The 26,119-nt window shown below is 44.7% G+C and overlaps 1 protein-coding gene across 1 annotated transcript in view; it reads right to left on the bottom strand.

Annotated features, from left to right (window-relative positions):
• MED1 (mediator complex subunit 1) overlaps window positions 1-26,119 on the bottom strand; it is a 63,169-nt gene that overhangs the window by 24,287 nt on the left and 12,763 nt on the right. The window contains exons 2-9 of the mRNA XM_068263298.1: window positions 16,293-16,391; window positions 13,060-13,138; window positions 12,917-12,971; window positions 4,829-4,961; window positions 2,473-2,501; window positions 307-378; window positions 163-225; window positions 2-75 (exon numbers count right to left, since the gene is read on the bottom strand). Coding sequence (XP_068119399.1) covers window positions 2-75; window positions 163-225; window positions 307-378; window positions 2,473-2,501; window positions 4,829-4,961; window positions 12,917-12,971; window positions 13,060-13,138; window positions 16,293-16,379 — 592 coding nt within the window. The 5' untranslated portion in view covers window positions 16,380-16,391. The remainder of the gene's footprint in view (window position 1; window positions 76-162; window positions 226-306; window positions 379-2,472; window positions 2,502-4,828; window positions 4,962-12,916; window positions 12,972-13,059; window positions 13,139-16,292; window positions 16,392-26,119) is intronic.

The following is a 26,119-nucleotide window of genomic DNA, read 5'->3' as shown; positions in this document are numbered from 1 at the left end:
CCTCCACTTCTTGGAGTTAAGTACCCAACGGTGCCCTGCAATATTTTGTCCAGTACAGTTGCATTCGTGACCTGCCTGCAAGATGTCCACATATCCAACACAATCAATATACAGTCATTACCTTTAAAAGATGATGTCTTATTTGAGTTGAAAAATCCTTACCAGTACATGGCGGCCATTTTTGTGAGGTCCATTTCCAGTGACTGAAGTGCCAAAAACATTTTCCTGTAAAGAAAACACCAATAACTCACATAGGCTCTTAGATTGCATGTTAACAGGATCACCCACCCATCTGGGGTCACTCACTTGTCTCCAGGCATCTTGTATAGGTTTACAAGACTTTTCAGATACTGAGAAAAATCCTCAAAATTCTTCTCCCTAGAAACAAGCATACAAATAACAGTATAAGAAGCAGACTTGAGTCGCTGACGAAAGGGAACCTGTCACGACAGTAGGCCTCAGTGTGTAATGCTGCACTGATTCTGGAAATATCACAGCTTCCAGAACCCAGGCAATCTTCAGTGGTGAATGAGGGCCTTAGCTGAAACCAATAAGAGCCCTATGTAACAGATAAGCTTTAAAGGAGAACTGTAGTGAGAGGTATATGGAGGCTGCCATATTTATTTCCTTTTAAGCAATACCAGTTGCCTGGCAGCCCTGCTAGTCTATTTGGCTGAAGAAGTGTCTGAATCACACCAGAAACAAGCATGCAGCTAATCTTGTCAGATCTGTCAAAAACACCTGATCTGCTGTATGCTTGTTCAGAGCCTATGGCTGAAAGTATTAGAGGCAGAGGATTAGAAGGATAGCCAGGCAACTGGTATTCGCCTAAATGGCAACAAATATGGCAGCCTCCATATACCTCTCACTACAGTTCTCCTTCAAAACAACACAACAGGTGTTACTGTTTAACGGACTGCTCTGCTCAAACCTTGGAGTGAAAAGGGCTCATTGGTTCAACATAGCGTAAAGGGGCCCATACACTTATACTATTTCCCACCGATATACAGCTTTGGCAGCGACAGCTCCACAGATTGTGAATCGGTTTCATAGTGAGATCTGTTTGCAGTGTAGGCAGCCAATAGATCCCTCTTTGATCAGATTTGATCACAAAGGGATCTATCTGCTGGTCGATCTGGTGGAAATCGACCAGTGTATGGCAGCCTTAATGTTGATGGGTATACAATCAACTTAAAGGTCCACTACAGCAGAAATGTGGATATTTTGCTTCCACTATAGTCATTCATCTAACAGCAACAGAATAAAATGCTCAGTATACACCAGCAGTGTTCTCCCCAGGCTCTTTTAGCCGGGTGCTCCACCCGGCTCGTTTTCGTGAGCACCCGGCTGTCATTTGCTCACCTCCTCTTATGCTGTAAGCAGAGTTGCTCACAGAAGCACCAAGCCTGTATTCTCTCATCTCGCCCCACCCGGCTACTTTTTCATGCAACCCGGCTACTTTTTCATGCCACCCGGCTGGAAAAAACTTCTGGGGAGAACACTGCCCAGTATACCTCAAAAAATTGTCATAAATTATATTTTTCAATATCAGGCACCTCCTTGTTTGTGAGCAGGGCTGCTGATAGGAACGGGAATTATTAGTATGCATTTAAACAGTATAAATACATTTTTTGCAGGGCGCTGTAGAGTACATTGAACACGTCAAGCTGCTACGTGCCCCCTGGGAAAAGGGGAGAGCAAACTAACCTATCAGCATGTTTTAGGGATGTAGAAAGATACTGAAGAACCCACAGGAAACCCATACAAATCTCATGTAGAGTGTGTCTGGTCTGTGATTAGAATCTAGGATTCTAGGACTGCAAGGCGAGAGCCAATAGCTTTGAACCATGGGGTGGTACCACATGATTGATCATCATCTGCCAAACAGTAGCCTCAATTGCCCATATGGATGCCACCACTCACTCCATGTGCAGCAACTAGGTAAGCAGTTGAGCAATGGTTGCTGGGTGGCTACATAGCACTGTTCACCCTGCCATGTGAACTACACCATACTGTTGAAGAGAGTGGTCAGCGGCAATCTTTTTGTACCTACAGTTGTAGAGATGCATACCTACTCATGCAGATATGTTTTAGCTGGAATTCTACATTCAATAAAAGTCCTTTTGAGTACTAAAGTTACTTTTGATACTTTTATTAGTCAAAGCCTATTAGACAAAAGCTGAGTGGGCACACTAATATACACTGCCTAAATTATTCATGATCACTTGGGTTGAAAACCTTGTATGTACAGGTTCCCACTAAAAGCTGCAGCATCCCCCCCTTCCTAGACAGAATATGTTGGGTGCCTCAGTACACGGATTTCAGGTAAACTGTCACCTGAAGCAATCATGAATGAAAGATCTTTTCGGGGACATACAGTAGCTATAAACAGTCTTGTTACAAATTACAAAAACATATAGTTTCCCTAATGAATCACACTGTTTAGACGCATCACAGTGAAAGTCTACAAACCTTAACTGCTGTACCAGCTCTTGATTGCTCTGCAGAGTTAAAATAAACAAGCATGATTATAACATCTTAAGTGAGTCAAAAGCTACACAATAGCAAAACAAACATTTCTAAACAGAACAGAAAGAAGTCATATTACTAAAGGGAATGCTTCCTTCTGAAATACAATTACAATCCTAGGATGTGGTTTTATATGGTTGCTTTAAATATGATGCTAATAAAATTATAATTCTAAATTTTTAAGGTTAACTGACCTGAGGGGGATATGGAGGCTGCCATATTTATTTTCTTTTAAACAATACCAGTTTCCTAGCAGTCCTGCTGATATTTCATGCATCAGTAGTGTCTGAATCACCCACTTGAAACAAGCATGCAGCAAATGCAGTCAAACTTTATGTCAAACATCTACAAGTAAACAGGGCCGCATAACTAAGGAACGTACGCTACGCAGCACAACAGCAAACAGCGTTTGCAAGTTGTTTTTTAACTTGCGCTGCTACTTTCATGAATCGACTCCCATATCCCTTTCAGGTTAGTTGTCCTTCACATTTATCAGCACGGTCTGCATTGTTTCTGATAATATATTCGCAGTACCTGCTGTAGCCATACACAGCCTAACAAAAGCAATGGATGAGACAGAATAACACTTCCAGTGTGATGTACAAACGACTGCAGTGATTCCTACACCTCTCACCACACCACCACTCTGTGATTGCAGTAGCTCACCAGGCAATAAACCACTAGATTATATGTGGTTAAAAAGGACTCTGGCGATCATGGTTCATATGTTCATGGTTCATGGGTACATATTCAATCCAAATTCCCCTCTGGATACCAAAATCTCACTGGATCATCTAGTGTTTCATTCTTAAAACAGAGCATAAGACTTGCATAGAGTAATACCGTCTCAATGTGTTCAGCATATTCTCAGTCTATTGACTCATACAATACATGTGGACTGAACAAGACTAATCAATATGCGTTTTGCAGGTTCAATCCTATTTCATTGGGCAGTAACTGGAGCAAATTATTGCATTATGTCAGAAAGCCTCCAGAGCAATAGTTTGCTACAATGACTGCCTTATGAAGCAGAATGAAATCAGCAAAAGCTGCATCGTGGAGTATATGAATAAAGGTACTTGTTGGCAATCAACAGAATTGTGTCTACTTTGGGGAGGTAAGTCCACAACTACCTCCTCTTTTAAACAGTTTTTAATACATTGTATACTTGTACAGGTACCTCTGTTCCAACTTACAGTTCTTCTTTAACCACTTAAAGAGAAACCATGACCAAGAATTGAACTTTATCCCAATCAGTAGCTGATACCCCCTTTTACATGAGAAATCTATTCCTTTTCACAAAGGGATCATCAGGGGGCTCTGTATAGCTGATATTGTGGTGAAACCCCTCCCACAAGAAACTCTACGGACCATGGTACTCCTGGCAGTTTCTGGTCTGTGGAGCTTGTTGCATTGTGGGAAATAGCTGTTTACAGATGTTTCCAACTGCCAAAAAGCAAGCAGCCGCTTCATCACCTGCCAGCAGTAAAAATTTCACCATGTGATAAATGTCAGAATGTACATCAGGGATTTAAAATATTTTACAATGGGCAAACACTGACTAAATCATGTATACATAATTATTGTAAAAATTAGCACTTTTTTTATTACATTATTTTCACTGGAGTTACTCTTTAAAGAGACTCTGTAACATCGAAAACATCCCCTGGGGGGTACTCACCTCGGGTGGGGGAAGCCTCGGGATCCTAATGAGGCTTCCCACGCCGTCCTCTGTCCCACGGGGGTCTCGCTGCAGCTCTCTGAACAGCCGCGACAGACCCGACTGACAGTTCAATATTTACCTTTGCTGGCTCCAGCGGGGGCGCTGTGGCTGCTTTTGGCTCCGAAGTAGGCAGAAATACCCGATCTCAGTCGGGTCCGCTCTACTGCGCAGGCGCCGGAGACTTGCGCCTGCGCAGTAGAGCGGACCCGACGGCGATCGGGTATTTCCGCCTACTTCGGAGCCGGCAGCCACCAGAGCACCTGCGCAGGAGCCGGGAAGGTAAATATTTACGTCGCCGCTGTACGGAGGGCTGCAGCGAGACCCCCGAGGAACGGAGGACGGCGTGGGAAGCCTCATTAGGATCCTGAGGCTTCCCCCACCCGAGGTGAGTACCCCCCAGGGGACGGTTTCACGTTACAGATCCTCTTTAAAGACCATAGGCTTACACCTCCCTAGTGACCAGGTTATTTTTTTACTAATTGGTGCTCTGCAGCCAGGTTTCACCTCAGGTATGAACTTATGCAAGCTACTGTGTTACTGCAAATGTGTAACCTCTGAAGCCATTGAAATACTTACCATAGGGCTTTCACCTTGATGTGCCACCTTCACATCACACAGCTGACCCTCCGGATCCAGGTGAACCTCTAAGTAGAAGAGGTCTGAACTAATGTAACACTCCGTGCCATTTGGACTTAAGTGCGATGTAAGACTAAAGAAAGAGACAACAGCAGGACATTAGTAACTGAGAAATGCTGCCATTTACAACACCAAAATATTCTTCAAACTTTTACATTTGTTTCAAAGTGTAACTGACGGGCATAAAATAAAAAAAGAAATCATTTATTTTTATCTGGTAAACAATAAGGATCCTAACCACGCAATCCAAAAGTTAAAATCACTATTACTTTTCTTGTTGATAAATGATAATTACCCAGTTTATCTGACTCATTTGGTACACACAAAATTTGGTACACAAAAAGGAAGTTGCAGGGCATGCTGGGTTGTCATTTTTTGCTTCTCTACTTCCCCTCCGACTTAACTAATGCAGAGCCTGATTGTCTGAAGCCTCCTTCCCTCCTGTATTCCCCTCCCACACCTCTATTCCTCTCTGATTGGCCAATATTTCTCATGCTGAGACAATGCACTTTCTATAGTGAAGGATGGGCAAATCAGGCAGAGGAGAGTAAGTGAGGAAATGACATCAGGATTGGCTTCAAAATAGCCACACTTAATATGAGAAATGCTAAGAAGGATTTTCTCTATTGTACAAAAATCACTAAAATCAAAAACATGGACAGTGCAATACATATGTTATGTTATGTAGAGCAAGTATTTATCTACTTATATACTGTATGTGTTGTTTTTTTCTGAGATAGTATGGCTGACAGCTCCTCTTTAACAGTTTTTATTAAACAGTATTAGCGGATATCATAACACTGCAAACAAGAGAAAATGGATGTGCTCAGACTTAGCTGATTAAGCTCCAAGAGCTGTAATTGTAATTCCACTTTATGGGCTATCGAACAGACTTCTATTCACATAACAAAAGCCAACACATCCACTGTAGTCAAGGCGCTACAAGTTATCACTGACTGGTTGTTCAAGCTTTGAGTATGTTTCTATATTGATGACTTATAGGCATTTATATTGGGGGAGAGGAAGTGGGCGAGAGCCCACAAATTGTGCCACGAGCTATGTCATTTTCTTATTTTATGTGTTTAACTTAATTTTATTCAAATTGAGTGCCTCTTAACCCCTTGTGCATCATGTAAATGAAACCACTATGGAAATACAGATGTACCTAAACTGATCACATTCAAATATATATTTATTTAATATTCCAATCTAGGTGAAAATATTACTATCTAAAATACTCCTTAAAGAGAACACCAGGTGGATTTGAAAAATCCTATTAGGACACAGAGGCACATTCTGCATACAATGACCAGCTTCTGTGTCCTGACAGTGTGTCCCCCAGTCACCACCCGTGCTCTGCTGTCCCCCATAAAAAACCACGAGGCTAGCAAGTAGCGACATGCAGATTGTCACTAGCTGGCTGTTTACCTGAAGGCTGTCTGTCACCGCCGCTCCCCTCTATAGCGCCATTCCCCGCCTGTGTCCCTTCCCTCTATAGAGGAGCCGGGAGCCGTGGTGACAGACAGCCTTCAGGTAAACAGCCAGCTAGTGACAATCTGCATGTCGCTAGCCTGGCGGTTTGTTTTTTTTATCGGGGACAGCAGAGCACGGGGGGAGACTGGGGGGGACACTGTACGGACACAGAGTCTGGGCATTGTATGCAGAATTTACCTCTATGTCCGAATAGGATTTTTCAAACCCACCTCGTGTTCACTTTAAATGAAACCTGAAATTAGAGATATGGTGGCTTTATTGCATTTTAAACAATACCAGTTGACTGGCGTCCTGCTGATTTTTTGGGTATCAGTATTGACTGAATCCACCGCCTAAATTAACCTCACTGGCGGTAAGCCCGTGCTGAGCAGCTGCATGTGCACTCTGATCATCGCCGCCGCCCCCCCCCCCCCCCCCCAGACCCCGTGCGCTGCTTGGCCAATCAGTGCCAGGCAGCGCTGAGGGGTAGATTGGGACTCCCAATGACGTCACGACGTCGATGACGCCATGGCGACGGGGGAAGCCCTCCAGGAAATCCCGTTCTTGGAACGGGATTTCCTGATCGGAGATCGCCGGAGGCAATCGAAGAGGGTGGGGGGATGCCGCTGCACAGCAGCTATCATGTAGCGAGCCCTGGGCTCGCTACATGATTTAAAAAAAAAAAAAAAACTGCTCTGCTGCCCCCCCATGCAACAAATCCACCTCAAACATCTGATCTGCATGCTTGTTCAGGGTCAATGGCTAAATGTATTCAAGACTCAGCAAGACAGCCAGGCAAGATGCATTGTTTAAAGAGACACTGAAGCGAGACTAAATCTTGCTTCAGCTCTCATATAAAGCAGGGGCACGTGTGCCCCTGCTAAAACGCCGCTATCCCGCGGCTGTACGAGGGTCCCTTCACCCCCAACCCACCCCCCGCAAAAGATGGTCGGAAAGTTGGTCGTACATTTCTTTCTTCCTGGAGGCAGGGCTAACGGCTGCAGCCCTGCCTCCAGTCGCGTCTATCAGACGCGCATCGCCGCCTCTCCCCCGCCCCTCTCAGTGAAGGAAGACTGAGAGGGGCGGGGGAGAGGCGGAGATACGCGCTGACAGACGCGCGTGGGGCAGAGCTGCGGCGGTTAGCCCTGCCCCAACCAGGAAGCGCTCCCTCGCTGTACGGAGGGGATTTGGGGGGACAGGGACCCCCGTTAAGTCGCGGGATAGCGGCGTTTTAGCAGGGGCACAAGTGCCCCTGCTATATATGAGGTCTGAAGCGAGATCTATTCTCGCTTCAGACTCTCTTTAAATGGAAATACATATGGCAGTCTTTATATCCCTCACACTACAGGTGTCCTTCAATCTGTTTCGAGATAGTGAAAAATGAATGATTGATGAAGAAGGCGGGGTGGAAGTACTAGATCAGGCTGTCACGACAACATTGCTCACGCTGGACTGAACTGGCACATAAGGTACAGAAAGGACCATAGAAATGCCCCCTCACATGTACAAGAGGCCCAGGGGTTACAATCTCTCACTCTTACTGAATATTTCTTACTCATGAACAATATAATTGGGCTTGTCAATCTGTGGGGACTCTTTGTTCTTTGGCCAAAGCAATGCAACAGGTAACATTTCTGTTACATACCATTTTACAGAAATGAAAGTAAACCTGGAACTTTCTAAGGAGAGAAATGCAGATACTTACCTCAATAGAGGCTTCCCACATTCTCCTGACCACCGCTGGTTGCCGGGACCCTCTGGACGTTTACTGCTGTGCTCCCGTCTGTGAGCGCGGCTTTCCTTGTTCAAGAACGGGAGCTCGGCCATTCGCACTCCTTCACTAGCCCTTGTCAGGGGGGTTGGGGGGGTCCCAGCACTGGAATGGAGAGGCTGACGCCTCTGGAATATCCAGAGGCTACCCTCTACTGAGGTAGGTAACCCATTTAGCAGAGCTGTGGAGTCGGCACAAAAATCATCCAACTCTGATTCCTCAGTTTATGAAACCACTGACTCCAGGTACCCAAAAATTACTCCGACTCCACAGCCCTGCTATTTAGGGCGCTTTTTTCCCCCTATATGTACACTATAATATCCAAAGAAGAAACTAGTTCTCTATTTATATCTACCCCAATAGAAGCCCGACACAAGCTATCCGCGATTAAATACTTATATCAAGTATACTTTACACCACATAAGCTATCCAAGATTAGCTCTGAACATAAAGACAAATGTTGGAGATGTGGCGACTCCAATGCTCATTTCCTACACATATTCTGGACATGCTCCAAAATAAAACACTATTGGGAAAGTATTCACAGCCTGCTTTCTGATTTAGTGAGCCCGTCTATTCCGAGCAAATCTAAAAGCCTGTTGCTTAACCTATTTTGGTTCCTGGACGTAGAAACTACGTCCAGGAACCATGCGCGCTACCGCGCACTCCCGGCCGCGGATTCGGTAGCCAGGCAATCAGTGAATCGGGCTACGGTCCCCGATCACTGATTCCTCTCCCCCGCTGAAAAAGCGACAGCTTCTCTCGGAAGCTGCGCCTTTTCTGGCTGTTCCCTTCCCGATGCGTCACTCTAAGCGTGTGTTACGCTTAGAGTGATGTCATGTAAACAAACTCATGGCCGCCATCTTGTGGCCAAAAAGTAATACTACAACTGAAAAGAAAAAAAAATGAAAAACACCACACATTTACATTACAAACCTATTGTTTACCAGGGATGGTCGTAGTCAGCCAACTTCGCTACGCTGGAAATACGCGTAGTTTTACGCAATTACGCTTCGTCAAACTACGGCTTCGAAAACAAATATTCGCTTCGTATGCATTTCGTAGAATACGCGTTAAAATACGCAATTACGCATAGTGCGAAGCGTAGTGTATGCGGATACTTATGCCCGTATGCAGAAAATTGTAAGCATTAATTTCTTTAGACATGTATATAATGGGAACCCTTCTATGCGTGCATTCCCCTTTCCATGCATAAATTTGTATGCATACAATCGCATGCGGAAAATTAGACGCGAGTAACGCATTCGTAGTTCACTGCGCAATACCCATGTTAACTACGCATAGTGGGTGTAAGCTACGCGTAGCGGTACTTCGCTACGCGTAAATTCGTAAGCGTAGATTTGAAACTTCACCTATGAACTACGATGCGTAGATGCGAACTACGATGCGTAAATTCGCACTGGCGTAGTTTCTGCTCATCCCTGTTGTTTACCTCCCACCCTCCCAAAACTACCCAAATAAAATGTTTACTATAAAAAAAAAAAAAAAAAAAAAACATTACAATAATAAAAAAAAACCATGTAAATATTTACCTAAGGGTCTAAACTTTTTAAATATCAATGTAAAGATGAAATATTTCTATATTTTTTTTATTTTAAACTTGTAAATAGTGATAGATGCAAAACGGAAAAAAATGCACCTTTATTTCCAAATAAAATATTGTCGCCATACATTGTGATAGGGACATAATTTTAACGGTGTAATAACCGGGACATATGGGCAAATACAATACGTGAGTTTTAATTATGGAGGCATGTATTATTTTAAAACTATAATGGTTGAAAACTGAGAATGAATTTTTCCATTTTTTTCTTATTCTTCCTGTTAAAATGCATTTACAGTAAAGTGGCTCTTAGCAAAATGTACCCCCCAAAGAAAGCCTAATTGGTGGCGGAAAAAACAAGATATAGATCAGTTCATTGTGATAAGTAGTGATAAAGTTATAGGCTAATGAATGGGAGGTGAACATTTCTCACGTGAAAACGACGGAACCTGAATGGGTTAATATCTTTAAGGTAGCCATACACTGGTCGATTTGCCATCAGATTCGACCAACAGATAGATCCCTCTCTGATCGAATCTGATCAGAGGGATCGTATGGCTACCTTTACTGCAAACAGATTGTGAACCGATTTCAGCCTGAAACCGTTCACAATCTGTTGTGGTGGTGCTGCTGCTGCGCCCGCATACATAACCTGCTCTGCCAGCATGACTGCCCCCGGTCACGGCTGCTCCGTCTCCGCTCTGGTCTCCAGGTCCGGCATGCTTTACTTCTTCCTGCCCGGCAGGAAGTTTAAACAGTAGAGCGCCCTCTACTGTTTAAACTTCCTGCCAGGCAGGAGGAACTGAAGCATGCCGGAGACCAGAGCGGAGACGGAGCAGTGGTGACCGGGGGCAGTCGCGCCGGCGGAGCAGGTAATGTATTGCCGCTCTACTGCGTCGGTCGTCGGGCACTCGAACGCCGCTAGCGACGCGTTCCCTACCCGCGGGCGATCAACGGTAATTTTCTGCACGGAGCGATCGACGGGATCGGACGAAATGGATCGAAATTCGGCGTGTAGCACGAACGATTGGCAGCAGATTTGATCCCAGTGATCGAATCTGCTGTCGAAACGGCGGCAAATCGGGCCAGTGTATGGCCAGCTTTAGTGTTAAAACTCTCTCTGAAAAGAAACTGTTCCTATGCAGAGTGATTTTATTCTATGCGAGGAGGCAGATCGCTTTGAAATGGAAATCTATTGATGCTCCCACCTCACATGAAGTAATTTGCTCCATTAATTGTGATCTGCCTATCTACAAAGGTGTATATACTAACAGAGGGTCGTCAAAGAAATTCTATAAGATATGGGCTAAGTGGATGTCTAAATTCAAACTAGATATGTAAATAATTTCTCTGCTGTATTGCCTCTGGGTGTTCTTTATCTAACCAAACGTTTTGGATATAGAAACATGTTTTAAATTCTTATTGCCTTTTTCACCTGCTTAACTGCATTTTTAGATGCTATAATCCTGATCCCATACTTGTCATATGGACTATGAACTTTGATGCTCCTTCGGACTGGAACCAACCAGGGATGGGAGGGTAAGGGGGGGGGGGGGGGGGGGGGGGGGGGATACAGATGTAAGTTTTTTATGTCTTGTTTATGTGTTTTATAGAAATAAAAATTGTTTTCCACAAAAAAGAAGAAACTAGTTGTGTTTAGAGCTGAGTTCTGTCTGGCGGATTGCAATTGAGGTGGTCAGGAATCTCCTGCTGTCAGCAACAGCAATAAAGACACGACAGCAGGTCTAGCCTTGCTTGTTAGTAGCCAGTGATGATCATAATCAGCTAATTACGATTATGCAAAATTTTGCGTACATTTTCCCAATTATACGTAATTAGAAATTGTTAATTCAGTTGATTTCATATAATCAATCGTAATAACGCATGCATTTACGCATAACCAGCAAAGCCCCCAAACATGCTATTGCTACCAAAATTGCTACATGAGTTAAAGAGACACTGAAGCGAAAAAAAATGATGATATAATAAATTTGTACAGGTACTCCCCAGGTTAACAAACGAGATAGGGGCTGTAGGTTCGTTCTTAACCTGAATCTGTTCTTAAGTTGGAACATTGTGCCATCTCTGTCCCCTGTAACTCTGTGCCCCCAGTGTACCCCTCTGTGTCACATCTGCCCTCTGTACCTGTTTATACAAGTTTAAAAGCCATTTCTTCTTTGATTTTTTTAAATCGATTTTCTCAAAAACTACAAGTCTAATCTGAAAACATTTTTTTTTACTTGTTCCTATGGAAACAAAGAATCTATGCCGTTCGTTTCTGCGGGTCGTTCGTAAATCGGGTGTTCGTAAGTCGGGGACTACCTGTATGTGTAGTACAGCTAAGAAATAAAACATTAAAAGCAGAGACATACATCTAATATTGTTTCCAGTACAGGAAGAGTTAAACTCCAGTTATCTATGCAAAAGAGCCATTGAGCTCCAGACTTTCAAAGTCGCAGGAAGCTCTGTCTTCTGAAGCTTATTATCTCAACTGTATTGATTGTTTTACTCCAGAGGACAGTTCACTAGCATGCTGAGTAGTGTGTAAACTGCAAATATTAGAGGTTGATGCAATGTTATAAAAAAAAAAAACTACATAACTGAAAATAAAAATGAGAATATTTTCTTTGCTACTAATGTTCGAGTAATTATCCATACTATTCAACCAATTCATATAATTTTTTTTCGCTTCAGTGTCCCTCTAAAGAGAATACTAGGTACAAGTCAAAAAGATAATTTTTCAAAAAGCTTGTAGTTTGAGAAAATCAATTTTAAAATGCAAAGAAAAATGGTTTTTTAAACTCAGAAAAATTAAAGTTAAAAAAAAACATTTTTCTTTGTATTTTTAAAATCAATTTTCTCAAAAACAACAAGGTCTTTTTAAACTATTTTTTTTTTTTTTAAACTTGTACCCAACTATTCTCCTTGACATATGCGATTTTAGTAGCAACAGCATGTATGGGGACTTTCCTATTCACCGCAAAAGTCGACACATAATTACGTGGAAATTAATGCGTAATTATGAATGCTTACAATTACATACGAAATTAATTACCGATATGCCTTTCCCCGAAATTTCACATTACCATGCGTAATTGTGAATTACAATGCATAATTATGCACAGGCGTAATTTCTGCACATCAATAGTCGTTTCGTGAAACAAAAATGTAAGTGGAGACCCACACTGAATTTGGCATACTGCAGCAGAAAATGACTCACCCGTTTTGTCTCGCTATGGACTCCAAGCGATCGGTCATTGCAGAAAGGGAAGACACTGCAAAGAAAAGGAATGTATTTATGATGCATTAACAGGCATTAAGTGTATAATATAGCTGAGAATAGTAATTCTAAACACAGCTCACCTTTCAAAGCTTTCTGTAAAGTTTCCAGGCAGGTAACAAAGTTCTGGTGCCCCCCAGTCACCATCCCTGTCCTCTTCTCCTGTAATATGCAGTCAGTGTACACATCATAAGGAGCCAGACAAAACAAATTATAAATATAAAAATGGCAGAAACACTGAGTTCCCCTTTCCACTGCTTGTGTGAATGGACCCTAACTGACATCTATAATCTTACTAGACTTCACTGGCGTATTGGGCTGCACGATATATCGTTTTTTAATCGAAATCGCGATTTGCATCATCACGATTTCAGTATCGTCAGAGTGGCGATTTTTTTTTTCCATTCCGGCTGTATTTCCGCGTCGAATGCTGTCCCCAGCATTGCACGCGTACATTTCCTGCTTGTTACTAAGGTGCGCTTCCTCCTTCCGGCCAGAAGGAGGAGTGAGGCACTGAATCAAGGAATGCACGGCCAGCTCTCTCTTCCTTTAGCTGTCTTGGCTGCGGTGAAGCACGCATGGTTTTCTCCGGTCCACGCACAGTCACCCAGGCTCTCTTGCACAGCGGGGACCAGAGAACAGTGGCAGAGAGAGATAGACCACACGCAGGCTGTATACAGCACACAGCGCAGTGTCCTGCTAGCCACTCTACCTGTCCGTTTACAGACAGCTCTTAGCTGTAATGAGCTGTGCTGGCAATTTGAGGTCAAAAGGGCAGGATTAATATATGGGCAATGATACCAGCAAAGATCAGATTACAGCTAGAGCTGTCTGTGTAAATGGACAGCTAGACACGCTTTAACAGGACTGTAAACGGACAGCTAGACTGGCTTTAACAGAACTGTGCTGTATACAGTCTGTAGACAGCCTGTGTGTATGCTCTATCTGCCTGGTCCTGCTGTGCTCTCTGTCACAGGCTCTGCTTCATGCCCATGCAGCTTAGCCACTACTTTAACTAGTCTGTCTGCCTAGTGCTTCAGGGTTAACAGTGGCAGTTGCAGAGTAGTCATTGTAGCTGCAGGGGTTAAGTGTAGTGTAGCTGGGAATGGGGGCAGAAGGTGTTAGAGTATGTAGCATAGCTGGTGGGCATCAGGAGTTAGCTTAGTGTGTTATTGATGGGAATCAGAGGTTAGCATTGTGCAGTGGAGTTTAATTGGTGGGGCATCAAGATTCAAGTTAGCATAGTGTAGTGTATTGGTGGATCATCAGGTGTTAGCACAGTGTAGTGGGGGCAATGTGAATTTAGTGCTAAAGCTTGATTTGAAGAAAATCGTGAAAAAAAAAAAATCGAAATCGCAATTTTTGACAGAAAAATCGCAATTTCAATCTTTTCCTAAAATCGTGCAGCCCTACTGGCGTACATATTATTTTGTTGGCCAGTCAGTTGGGCGAATGGTGAGCCAAATGACAGATCATCCTGCTGCCTCTGAAATTCCACAGCAACTCGAAGGGACACGTAATTCAAGGTCTGGCTACTGCAGACACCCAATTTACATTGAAACACCTGCTGTGCCGCTATAAAAGTAATACCGGTAATATTATGTCTATGGCAGAGCTGGAAGCATGCGCAACGCGACTGTAATCACGCACCAAAATCACCTGTCTCGAATTCACTGTACCTCATATTTCAGTGTTTTGATTAGTTAGATGCAAAATTGCGGGCACCAGACCATAGGATTTGCATAGACACCAATACACTAGGCCTGAAAGATAAACCGAATTTAAACCGAAATCACGATCACCAAGACCACAATTTCAGAATCGTCAAAGCGGCAATTATCGCGATCACGCCATTTCCACATGGGGAAGTTTGAAGAAGTGGATTCAAACTTTCCCAAAGTCCCGGCGCGTGCGTCCTGCAGCGTTGGACATACCTTCCGCACGAGTCGAAACACTTTCATCTGCCGACTGTTGTGCATGGCAAAACTCCAGGTTCCTCTGTCACACGACATACAGGAAGTATTCCGTGCATTAGAGCCTGCTGGAGGCGAAGTGGATAGACGGGCATCACTGGACTCGTGCTTGAAGCTATGTCCAGTACTGATGCAGCTTGGGGGACAGTGGAGGCACAGATAGACACAGAGTGGGCACAGACACAGAGAGAAACAGAGCGGGCACAGAGGCACAAAGGGGGCAAGAGAAAGACCCAGAGGAGGCATAAAGAGGCAAAGAGGGCACAAAGAGAGACAGGGGGACAGAGGAGGAACAAAGCTTGAGTTGCAGGAAATTGTGAATCGAAAAGAAATCGCAATTTCAGACAGAAATCGCTCAATTCAATTTTTTCCTTAAATCTTTCAGGTCTACAATACACCCTCTTCAAACAGACACTGTAATGTGTAGAAAGACTGACAGCTGTTTCACAGGCAAAGCCCACTTCTTCAGTCTTCTTCTTGCCTCCGAAGAAGTGGGCTTTGCCTGTGAAACATATTTCAGGCTTTCCACACATTACAGTATCGGTTTCATGAGGATATAATAAAGGTGTCTATGGAAATCCAACGCAGTGTCCTCCCCAGTGCTCCACCCGGCTAATTTTGGTGAGTACCTGGCTGTCATTGGCTCACCTCCTCATCCTCCTCCTATGCGGTAAGCAGAGTTGCACAGAGAAGTAACGGCCCTGTTGTCTCCCATTGCGCCCCACCTGCCTACTTTTTTGTGCTAGCCAGCTGGAAAAAAAATTCTGGGGAGAACACTGCTATGGTCTGGTGCCCGGAACTTTGCATCTATCTAATCGTTACTGGAAACTGTTTATCCAGAAGCACAGCCGTGCACCTGTTTCCCTCATCTGCTTTGCCAGTCACATCTAGTGCAGACACCCAGCACCTTCCCTGTTGTTCTTTTAAATTGATATTTCAGCGTTTCTCTGGATTCACTGCATCTTAGCACCTCTCTAATTCATACTGCAGTGCTTTTTGAATCTTAGCCTCCACAGCACCTCATATTTCACTCCATCTCCTCACTCTCTATACCTCACACTTCATTGAACTTTAGTCCTTTCAGTAACTCATTCTTCATTACACTTCAGCTGTCTCTTTTGGGGCCTGCACAGCTAACGACTAGTTAAACCCTTTATTCACTGTGAATATTCATCCTATGGCACACACTTGTTAATAAAATCACCAGCAGGTCAGTCAGTCTGCCTACCCAGAATTTTTTTCAACAGCAGGATTTTCTTTTAAATACTGTAAACAAAGGATTCCCATTAGCAGAGCCAATCTTTATCTAAGACGCTAAATAACCATGCAGAAGTAGCTCTTACCATAATTTGCCGAACCATCTTAATGGTTTCAGGCCATGGCCGATTCTGGCTGTACTTGGCGTGGAGGCGTTCTAATAGGGAACTCATCTTGGCTGGGACCTTAAATAAATAAAAAGAGAGAAAAACTTTATTATCGAAACACGTCTCAACCTAGTGCTATAAACCTTAACCTATTTTGGTTCCTGGACGTAGTTTCTACGTCCAGGGAACATGCGCGCTACCGCGCGCCCCATCGTGCGCCGGCCGCGGATTCGGTAGCCAAGGAATCAATGTATCGGGCTATGTAGCCCGATCACTGATTCCTCTCCCCCGCTGAAAAAGCGACAGCTTCTCTCGGAAGCTGAGCTTTTTCTGGCCGTCTCCTTCCCGATGCGTCACTCTAAGCGCGTGCTACGCTTAGAGTGACGTCATGTAAACAAACTCATGGCCGCCATCTTGTGGCCAAAAAGTAATACTACACCTGAAAAAAAAAAAAAAAAAAAAAAAAAGAATTAACACACATTTACATTATAAATCTATTGTTTACCTCCCACCCTCCCAAAAGTACCCAAATAAAATGTTTAGTATAAAAAAAACATGTAAATATTTACCTAAGGGTCTAAACTTTTTAAATATCAATGTAAAGATGAAATATTTCTATATTTTTTTTTATTTTAAACTTGTAAATAGTGATAGATGCAAAATGGAAAAAAATGCACCTTTATTTCCAAACAAAATATTGTCGCCATACATTGTGATAGGGACATAATTTTAGCGGTGTAATAACCGGGACATATGGACAAATACAATACGCGAGTTTTAATTATGGAGGCATGTATTATTTTAAAACTATAATGGCTGAAAACTGAGAAATAATGAATTTTTCCATTTTTTTCTTATTCTTCCTGTTAAAATGCATTTACAGTAAAGTGGCTCTTAGCAAAATGTACCCCCCAAAGAGAGCCTAATTGGTGGCGGAAAAAACAAGATATAGATCAGTGCATTGTGATAAGTAGTGATAAAGTTATAGGCTAATGAATGGGAGGTGAACATTTCTCACGTGAAAACGACGGAACCTGAATGGGTTAAATACTACAAAAACCCCACCAACACACATGCATCACCTCCGGAAACTTAAAAAAAAAAAAAAAACTGCGATATGATCGCTAAACTGTTAAAAATAATTTGAAACTTAATCAGGTATGCTAGTGCCAGATTTGATCAAATGATGGAATCGGGAAACAAAAAAATGAATGTGTGTAGTACATCCACCCTTTGAAATTGCAAACGCAATTGTTTTTGTGCACGATTTTCCTTTTTTAGCGCCTCCCGGCGCTTGCCTGCGTGCTGCGTTTTTTTAAGGCGCTTTTCTAAAGCACTTTTGCAGAGCGACTTTTTTATTCACTCCCTGACGCAAGTCAGCAAGTGAAATCTTTGACCCGGAAAATAATAAATATAAAGAATTTATTCTAAAAAACGTGAACACAATCGCCACACAATGTGATTTTGTGAGCGTTTAGCGCCCTTACTATACCTTCCATTAGAGCAAAATCGCCCCAAAATGGTACAGGCACCACTTCGCAGAGCGCGAAGTGGACGAAGTGCGCGGATATAAACCTTCTCACAGAGAATCATAGCACAAGCGTTTTGTGGCCGATTTTGAAAATCGCCTGCGCTTGAAAAAAAAAAAGCCAAAACAGAGGGGGAGAAGAGGAGGGCCATTTCAAGCCACAATGGGACCCAGCCAATAAATTCACTCCCCAGGGACCTCAAACTGCCTAACCCCACCTCCTACCCCCAGATCTTCACCTTTAACTTCATTGTGCTCCTCGGGGCCCCTGCACTGTTTTGGGGAGCTTAGAACTCACCTTTCCATGCTGGTGCGCTGCTCCATTAGGCCATGCGTTCTGGATTTCATCCTCCCAGGATGAAAATGTGGCTAGCGGGGATGAAGACCGGGAGCACAGACTAATGGAGCAGTGCACTAGGACAAGAGAGTTGCTATGCTTGTGCTGACTTGACTTGTGCTCCCTGGGAAGTGCAAGTTAGGGGAGCACAAGACAGAGGGAGACCTGGGGGGCAAGGCAACGCTCTGGGGCCCTGGGGCAATTGCCCTGGATGATCCTCTGGTAGCATCATCTCTGGATGAGAGGTAGAAGGAATAAGCTCCCATTTGTGTGTGCAGACAAAGATGATAGATGAACATATCAAACGCAGCTGAATGCTACACAGGCAACATCTGACAGGCGGCATACAGACATCGCCTAGTCATCTGTCATGTCTAATTTCTGTATGGGGCTTTACAACTATTAATTTGAGCCTATAAGCTATACATTTTAGCACATCAGGAGACCCATTTATAAAGCGGATGATCTGCAAATTGCAGATGAAATACTGGCATGTCAGCAGGAATAACATCACTTTTCAAAAAATGTACAGATAAGAAAAAGGAACTCCCTTCAGACAGTAACCAACCATTCTATTGTTTCTTTCAACAATCTAAATGTGCTCATACATCTACCAATTTTGCAGACCAATCGACCATTCATTTCATCCACAACATGTCTGCTTGATCAATAAGTCGAATATGTGTTGGGGAGGTCAGCCTGACAGGTGGCTAGGCCGATTCCTGATAGATTTCATGCTGAAAACTATTGGGAATCAGCCTTCTGTGTATGGGCAGGCAATAGATCTCTCTGTCTGATCAGGTTCATTCAGAGAGAGATCAGCCTCTTGATCTGCCAATACATCATTAGATATATGGGCACAATAATTTTTTTTGGTGGGGGGGGGGGTTGTCTACACCACCCAGCCTCCCCCTCCGGGATGCTGCTGTGGTTTCCAGGCAGTGAGAGCGCTTGGGGCCCCGCGGCACCCCGGTTGTATGGGGGCATTGGGTAGCCTCCCTGTGGCGCTCCTGGATAGTACTTATGTAGCATGAACTAATTCCCGTGGGGCAACCGCTTTGCGGTATTGGTTTTAACCCTGCAAACTTTGGCATGCGAAAGCAAATGCTTATTTGCATGAGCTATGTCTTGTGAGTAGCCAATTAGGCCAAATTTGCAAAGCCAGATTTGTCAGGTGTTGCTTGGTTTGATACACACTTAAAAATTCTCTATGAAGTGTCACAATCAATTTTGGATTGGTTAATCATGTAAACTGTTTCTCAGAAAGCTGGCCAGTCACGGGCTACTGCGCATGCGCAACCCCATGTAGCGCAGCTCCTGATCATGCTACTGTGGGAGCCTTCGGCCGCGTATACAGCTGACAGAGGAACACGAAATGACAGCGAGAACACTTAATGACAGCAGGGGCAAGTTAAACTGCTCTTTTTATTTTCAGTTTAGGTTTCCTTTAAAGCAGAGGTCCCCAACCTCCGGTCCTTGGCCCACTGCCGGTTCACGGGTCTGGGCTCACCGCTAGCGTTACCTTAGCTGGTGGCCGATTCGTCTTTTATACTGCCCGGTCGGCCCCTCTCCTCCATGCCTCAGTCTTCTTCTTTCACAGCAACGCGTCCTGTGGCTGCTGTGAAGAGGCAGAAGCAGATCGGCTTCCTGTAGTGGCAATGTATATCGCCGTTACCATGCTTCCTGCCTCTTCACAGCAGCCATGCTTCCTGCCTCTTCACAGCTGCTGTGAAAGAAGAGGACGGGGCATAAAGGAGAGGGGGTTGACCGGTCAATATAAAAGAGGAAGCAGCCGCCAGCTAAGATAACACTAGTGGTGGCCGACGGGGGAGGGAAGTGGGCAACTAAACTACCTATACTGGGATAACTATACTACCTATACTGGGGCAGCTATACTCCCTATACTGGAGCAACTATACTTTTTTTTTTTTTGCCCATTCATCTTTAGCGTTGAACTCCAAATGTTTCAGGTTGGAGAGTCTTCTTGCCATCACTCTGATCTTAAGCTCCCTCCACAGATTCTCAATTGGATTCAAGTCAGGACTCTTGCTGGGCCACTCCAAAACGTGAATGTTGTTGTCTGCTAAACATTAATTCACCACTTTTGCTGTGTGTTTTGGGTCATAGTCATGCTGAAATGTCCATTGGTGGCCAAGGCCAAGTTTCTCTGCAGACTACCTGATGTTGTCCTTGAGACTCCTCATGTATTACTCTTTTCTCATGGTGCCGTTTACTGTGATTAGGTTCCCTGGTCCATTGGCTGAAAAAACAACACCAAAGCATTAGGTTCCTACCACCATGTTTGACAGTGGGGATGGTGTTCTTTGGGTTGAAGGCTTCTCCTTTTTCACCCCAAATAAAGGAAACATCATTGTGACCAAACAATTAAATTTTTGTTTCGCAGAAGACCAGAAGTCTTCTTCTTTGTGCAGATGAGCATTTGCAAAGGCCAAGCGGCGAGCTTTTGTGTGCCTTACTTGGTGAAATGGTGTCCTTGTTCTGCATCATTGGAACCCAGCAGTGTGCAGTGTCCATTGGATTGTCTGCCTTGAGACATTGCCACCTCCAGAGTCCAGATTCACCAGGATGGCCTTGGTGGTGATCCTTGGATTCTCTATCACCTCTCTCACTATCCTCCTGACAAGCACAGGTGTTACTTTTGGCTTCTAATCACGTCCTCTAAGATTTTCCACAGTGCTGAACATCTTGTATTTTTTAATAATACTTTGCACTGTAGCCACTGAAACTGGAAAACATTTAGAAATGGCCTTGTAGCCCTTTCCTGACCTGTGAGCAGCCACAATGCGCAGCTGCAGGTCCTCACTGAGCTCCTTTGTCTTAGCTATGACTGTCCACAATCCAACTGCAGAGAGTTGCTGTTTTTCAACTGTTTAATTAAAACAGCTGTTCCCAACTAATCAGGTTAATTAGGATGCTTTAGAATAGCTTGAACTATTTGGAATGGTATAAAACTTTGGATTTTCCCACATACACCTATGTCAATATTTGCCAGGAGTAACTCACTCATCCACAAAGACCAGGTGGGATTTATCCCCCAACGCCAGGCCACCGATAACATTCGAAAGCTCCTTAATATTATCCACCATGCTTATCACCTTAAGCACCCCTTAGCAGTGCTCCTTCTTGATATTGAAAAGGCCTTTGATACTTTGTCCTGGCGTTTAATGCTCCATAACCTGCAAAGATTTGGTATATTTGGCTCCTTCCTCCAGGCAATCAAGTCTCTGAATTATTTCCCAACCGCATCCCTCAAGCTTCCCTACACACGTCACTCATCAATTAAAATTTAAAAAGGGCAACTAGGCAAGGTTGCCCTTTATCCCCAGCATTATTTGCGCTATGCATGGAACCTCTCGCAATCAAGGTTAGACACGCAATAGATATTTAGGGTTACCAGATAGGCCGACGGTCCTATACAATATCATTATTTGCAGATGATCTGGCACTGACACTAACTAGCCCTACCACATCCATACCTTCATTACTAATCTTCTTGTCAGTTTTCAAGAATCTGTCAGGTCTATCTCTGAACATCACAGAATCAGAACTCCTCCCCTGTAATATCCCTAGTTCTGTCACTTATAACTAATCAAATAATTTAACCATAGGCCAATCCACTACAGGGAGTGCAGAATTATTAGGCAAATGAGTATTTTGACCACATCATCCTCTTTATGCATGTTGTCTTACTCCAAGCTGTATAGGCTCGAAAGCCTACTACCAATTAAGCATATTAGGTGATGTGCATTTCTGTAATGAGAAGGGGTGTGGTCTAATGACATCAACACCCTATATCAGGTGTGCATAATTATTAGGCAACTTCCTTTCCTTTGGCAAAATGGGTCAAAAGAAGGACTTGACATGCTCAGAAAAGTAAAAAATAGTGAGATATCTTGCAGAGGGACTCTTAAAATTGCAAAGCTTCTGAAGCGTGATCATCGAACAATCAAGCTTTCATTCAAAATAGTCAACAGGGTCGCAAGAAGCGTGTGGAAAAACCAAGGTGCAAAATAACTGCCCATGACCTGAGAAAAGTCAAGCGTGCAGCTGCCAAGATGCCACTTGCCACCAGTTTGGCCATATTTCAGAGCTGCAAAATCACTGGAGTGCCCAAAAGCACAAGGTGTGCAATTCTCAGACATGGCCAAGGTAAGAAAGGCTGAAAGACGACCACCACTGAACAAGACACACAAGCTGAAGCGTCAAGACTGGGCCAAGAAATATCTCAAGACTGATTTTTCTAAGGTTTTATGGACTGATGAAATGAGAGTGAGTCTTGATTTGCCAGATGGATGGGCCCGTGGCTGGATTGGTAAAGGGCAGAGAGCTCCAGTCCGACTCAGACGCCAGCAAGGTGGAGGTGGAGTACTGGTTTGGGCTGGTATCATCAAAGATGAGCTTGTGGGGCCTTTTCGGGTTGAGGATGGAGTCAAGCTCAACTCCCAGTCCTACTGCCAGTTTCTGGAAGACACCTTCTTCAAGCAGTGGTACAGGAAGAAGTCTGCATCCTTCAAGAAAAACATGATTTTCATGCAGGACAATGCTCCATCACACGCGTCCAAGTACTCCACAGGGTGGCTGGCAAGAAAGGGTATAAAAGAAGAAAAACTAATGACATGGCCTCCTTGTTCACCAGATCTGAACCCCATTGAGAACCTGTGGTCCATCATAAAATGTGAGATTTACAAGGAGGGAAAACAGTACACCTCTCTGAACAGTGTCTTGCAGGCTGTGGTTGCTGCTGCACGCAATGTTGATGGTGAACAGATCAAAACACTGACAGAATCCATGGATGGCAGGCTTTTGAGTGTCCTTGCAAAGAAAGGTGGCTATATTGGTCACTGATTTGTTTTTGTTTAGTTTTTGAATGTCAGAAATGTATATTTGTGAATGTTGAGATGTTATATTGGTTTCACTGGTAAAAATAAATAATTTAAATTGGTATATATTTGTTTTTTGTTAAGTTGCCTAATAATTATGCACAGTAATAGTCACCTGCACACACAGATATGCCCCTAAAATAGCTAAAACTAAAAACAAACTAAAAACTACTTTCAAAAATATTCAGCTTTGATATTAATGAGTTTTTTGGGTTCATTGAGAACATGGTTGTTGTTCAATAATAAAATCATTCCTCAAAAATACAACTTGCCTAATAATTCTGCACTCCCTGTATAAAGGTTCACAGCAGAAACAGGGATTCCCTTACATCCTGAGCAGCTACTTGACACTTAAAGAGACACTGAAGCGAGAATCTCTCTTCTTGTCTCATAGTCAGCAGGGGCATGTGTGCCCCTGCTAAAACACCGCTATCCCGCAGCTAAACAAGGGTCCCTGACCCCCCAACCCCTGCAAAATCAACGACCAACTTGGTCGTAGATTTTGCTGCTCTTCAGGCAGGGCTAAGGGCTGCAGCCCTGCCTCTCAGCTCCGTCTATCAGCGGCGCATCGCCGCCTCTCCCCCGCCCCTCTCAGCGAAGGAAGACAGAGGGGCGGGGGAGAGGCGGAGATATGCGCTGACAGACGCGCAAGAGGCAGGGCTGCGGCGGTTAGCCCTGCCTCTATGTGGAAGAGGGGATGTGCTGTTCGGAGAGGATTTCGGGGGGTAAGGGACCCCCGTTTAGCCGCGGGATAGCGGCGGTTTAGCAGGGGCACACATGCCCATGCTGACTATGAGGTCTGAAGCGAGATTTATTCTCGCTTCAGACTCTCTTTAAAGAAAACTTGTAACCAGAAAAACCTCCCCTGGGGGGTACTCACCTCGATAGGGGGAAGCCTCCAGATCCTATTGAGGGTTCCCCCATCCTCCTCGGTCCCAGGGAGGCGGCTATAAAGCTCCCCGAATAGCGGGGATGTAAATATTTACCTTCCCGGCTCCAGCGCAGTATCGGCTCTCCGCTCAGAGATAGGCGGAAATAGCCAATCGCTGTCGGCCGCTCTAGTCTCCTGCGTCTGCGCAGTAGAGCGGACCCGACAGAGATCGGCTATTTTCGCCTATCTCTGTGGGGAGAGCCGCAACAGCGCCCCCACTGGAGCCAGGAAAGGTAAATAATTCAGCGCTTGTCAGGCTTGTCGAGGGAGGATCGCCAGACACTTCGGGGGAGCCCGCGCTTGTTTTGCCTGCAGCTACAGCGGAGGGAGAAGCCTCATTGGGACCCTGAGGCCTCCCCCTCCCGAGGTGAGTACCCCCCAGGGGAACTTTTTTTTTGTTACAGGTTCTCTTTAAAGCAAACCTGATGTGAAAATAAACTTGTGATATTATTAAAATGTACGTGTTTTACTAAAGGTAAATATAACATAGAACTGAGCAGAAATGTTATTTTCAATTTAAAGTGGACCCGAACTCTTGCACAGAATACAAGGAAAACAGAGAAACGTGCCCTGTATGTATTTAGCCTGTCTAATTCCCCCTCATTTGTGTCTAATCTAGGGTTGCCGCCACAGTATACCGGGTTTGATTGTGCATGGTAATCATACCATGCACAATGTCGTTTTACTGGTTTTCACGGGGCGGGGCTATCGGGGGGCGGAGTGACGCAGCGGCGGGGATGCGACGTAGCAGCGGGCGAACGAACAGCGGCGAGGATAAACAAATACTCACTTGCTGGCAGCCGAGTCATCCTGCACGCTGTACTAGCTTCTTTCTACTTCCTGTTCTTATCCTATTTCCCTGAAACAGCACCCCCTAGGCGCTATTACAAAGAAATGATGCAAGAACAGGAAATATAATTAAGCTAGTACAGCGTGCAGAACGACCCGGCTGCCAGCAAGTGAGTATTGGTTTTGTACCCTCTGCTGCTGCATCTATACTGCGGGCACCAATCCTGGCTACACCTATCCCTGGCTCTCTAAACTGTGGGCACCAATGCTGGCTACACCTATCCCTGACTCTCTATACTGCGGGCACCAATCCTGGTTACACCTATCCCTGGCTCTCTATACTGCGGGCACCAATCCTGGCTACACCTATCCCTGGCTCTCTAAACTGTGGGCACCAATCCTGGCTACACCTATCCCTGGCTCTCTAAACTGTGGGCACCTATCCTGGCTACACCTATCCTTGACTCTATACTGCGGGCACCAATCCTGGCTACACCTATCCCTGGCTCTCTATACTGCGGGCACCAATCCTGGTTACACCTATCCCTGGCTCTCTATACTGCGGGAACCAATCCTGGCTACACCTATCCCTGGCTCTTTATACTGCGGGCACCAATCCTGGCTAGACCTATCCCTGGCTCTTTATACTGCGGGCACCAATCCTGGCTACACCTATCCCTGGCTCTCCCTACTGCGGGCACCAATCCTGGCTACACCTATCCCTGGCTACCCATGCTGCAGGCACCTATCCTGGCTACACCCATCCCTGGCTCTCTATACTGCAGGCACCAATCCTGGCTACACCTATCCCTGGCTCTCCGTACTGTGGGCACCAATCCTGGCTACACCTATCCCTGGCTCTCTCTACTGCAGGCACCAATCCTGGGCTACACCTATCCCTGGCTAACTATGCTGCATGCACCTATCCTGGCTACACCTATCCCTGGCTCTCTATACTGCGGGCGCCAATCCTGGCTACACCTATCCCTGGCTACACCTATCCCTGGCTCTCTACTGCAGGCACCAATCCAGCCAGCTACACCTATCCCCGGCTACCTATGCTGCGGCCACCTAATTCTGGCAACGCCTATCCCTGGCTCTCTATACTGCGGGCACCAATCCTAGCTACACCTATCCCTGGTTTTCTAAACTCTAGGCACCAATCCTGGCTACACCTATCCCTGGCTACCCATGCTGCAGGCACCTATCCTGGCTCTCTATACTGTGGGCACCAATCCTGGCTACACCTATCCCTGGCTCTCTATACTGCGGGCACCAATCCTGGCTACACCAATCCCTGGCTCTCTATACTGCGGGCAC

The sequence above is a fragment of the Hyperolius riggenbachi genome, chromosome 12 (assembly GCF_040937935.1).
Source record: "Hyperolius riggenbachi isolate aHypRig1 chromosome 12, aHypRig1.pri, whole genome shotgun sequence".
NCBI lineage: Eukaryota > Metazoa > Chordata > Amphibia > Anura > Hyperoliidae > Hyperolius > Hyperolius riggenbachi.
This window is presented reverse-complemented; position numbering and strand designations above follow the sequence as displayed.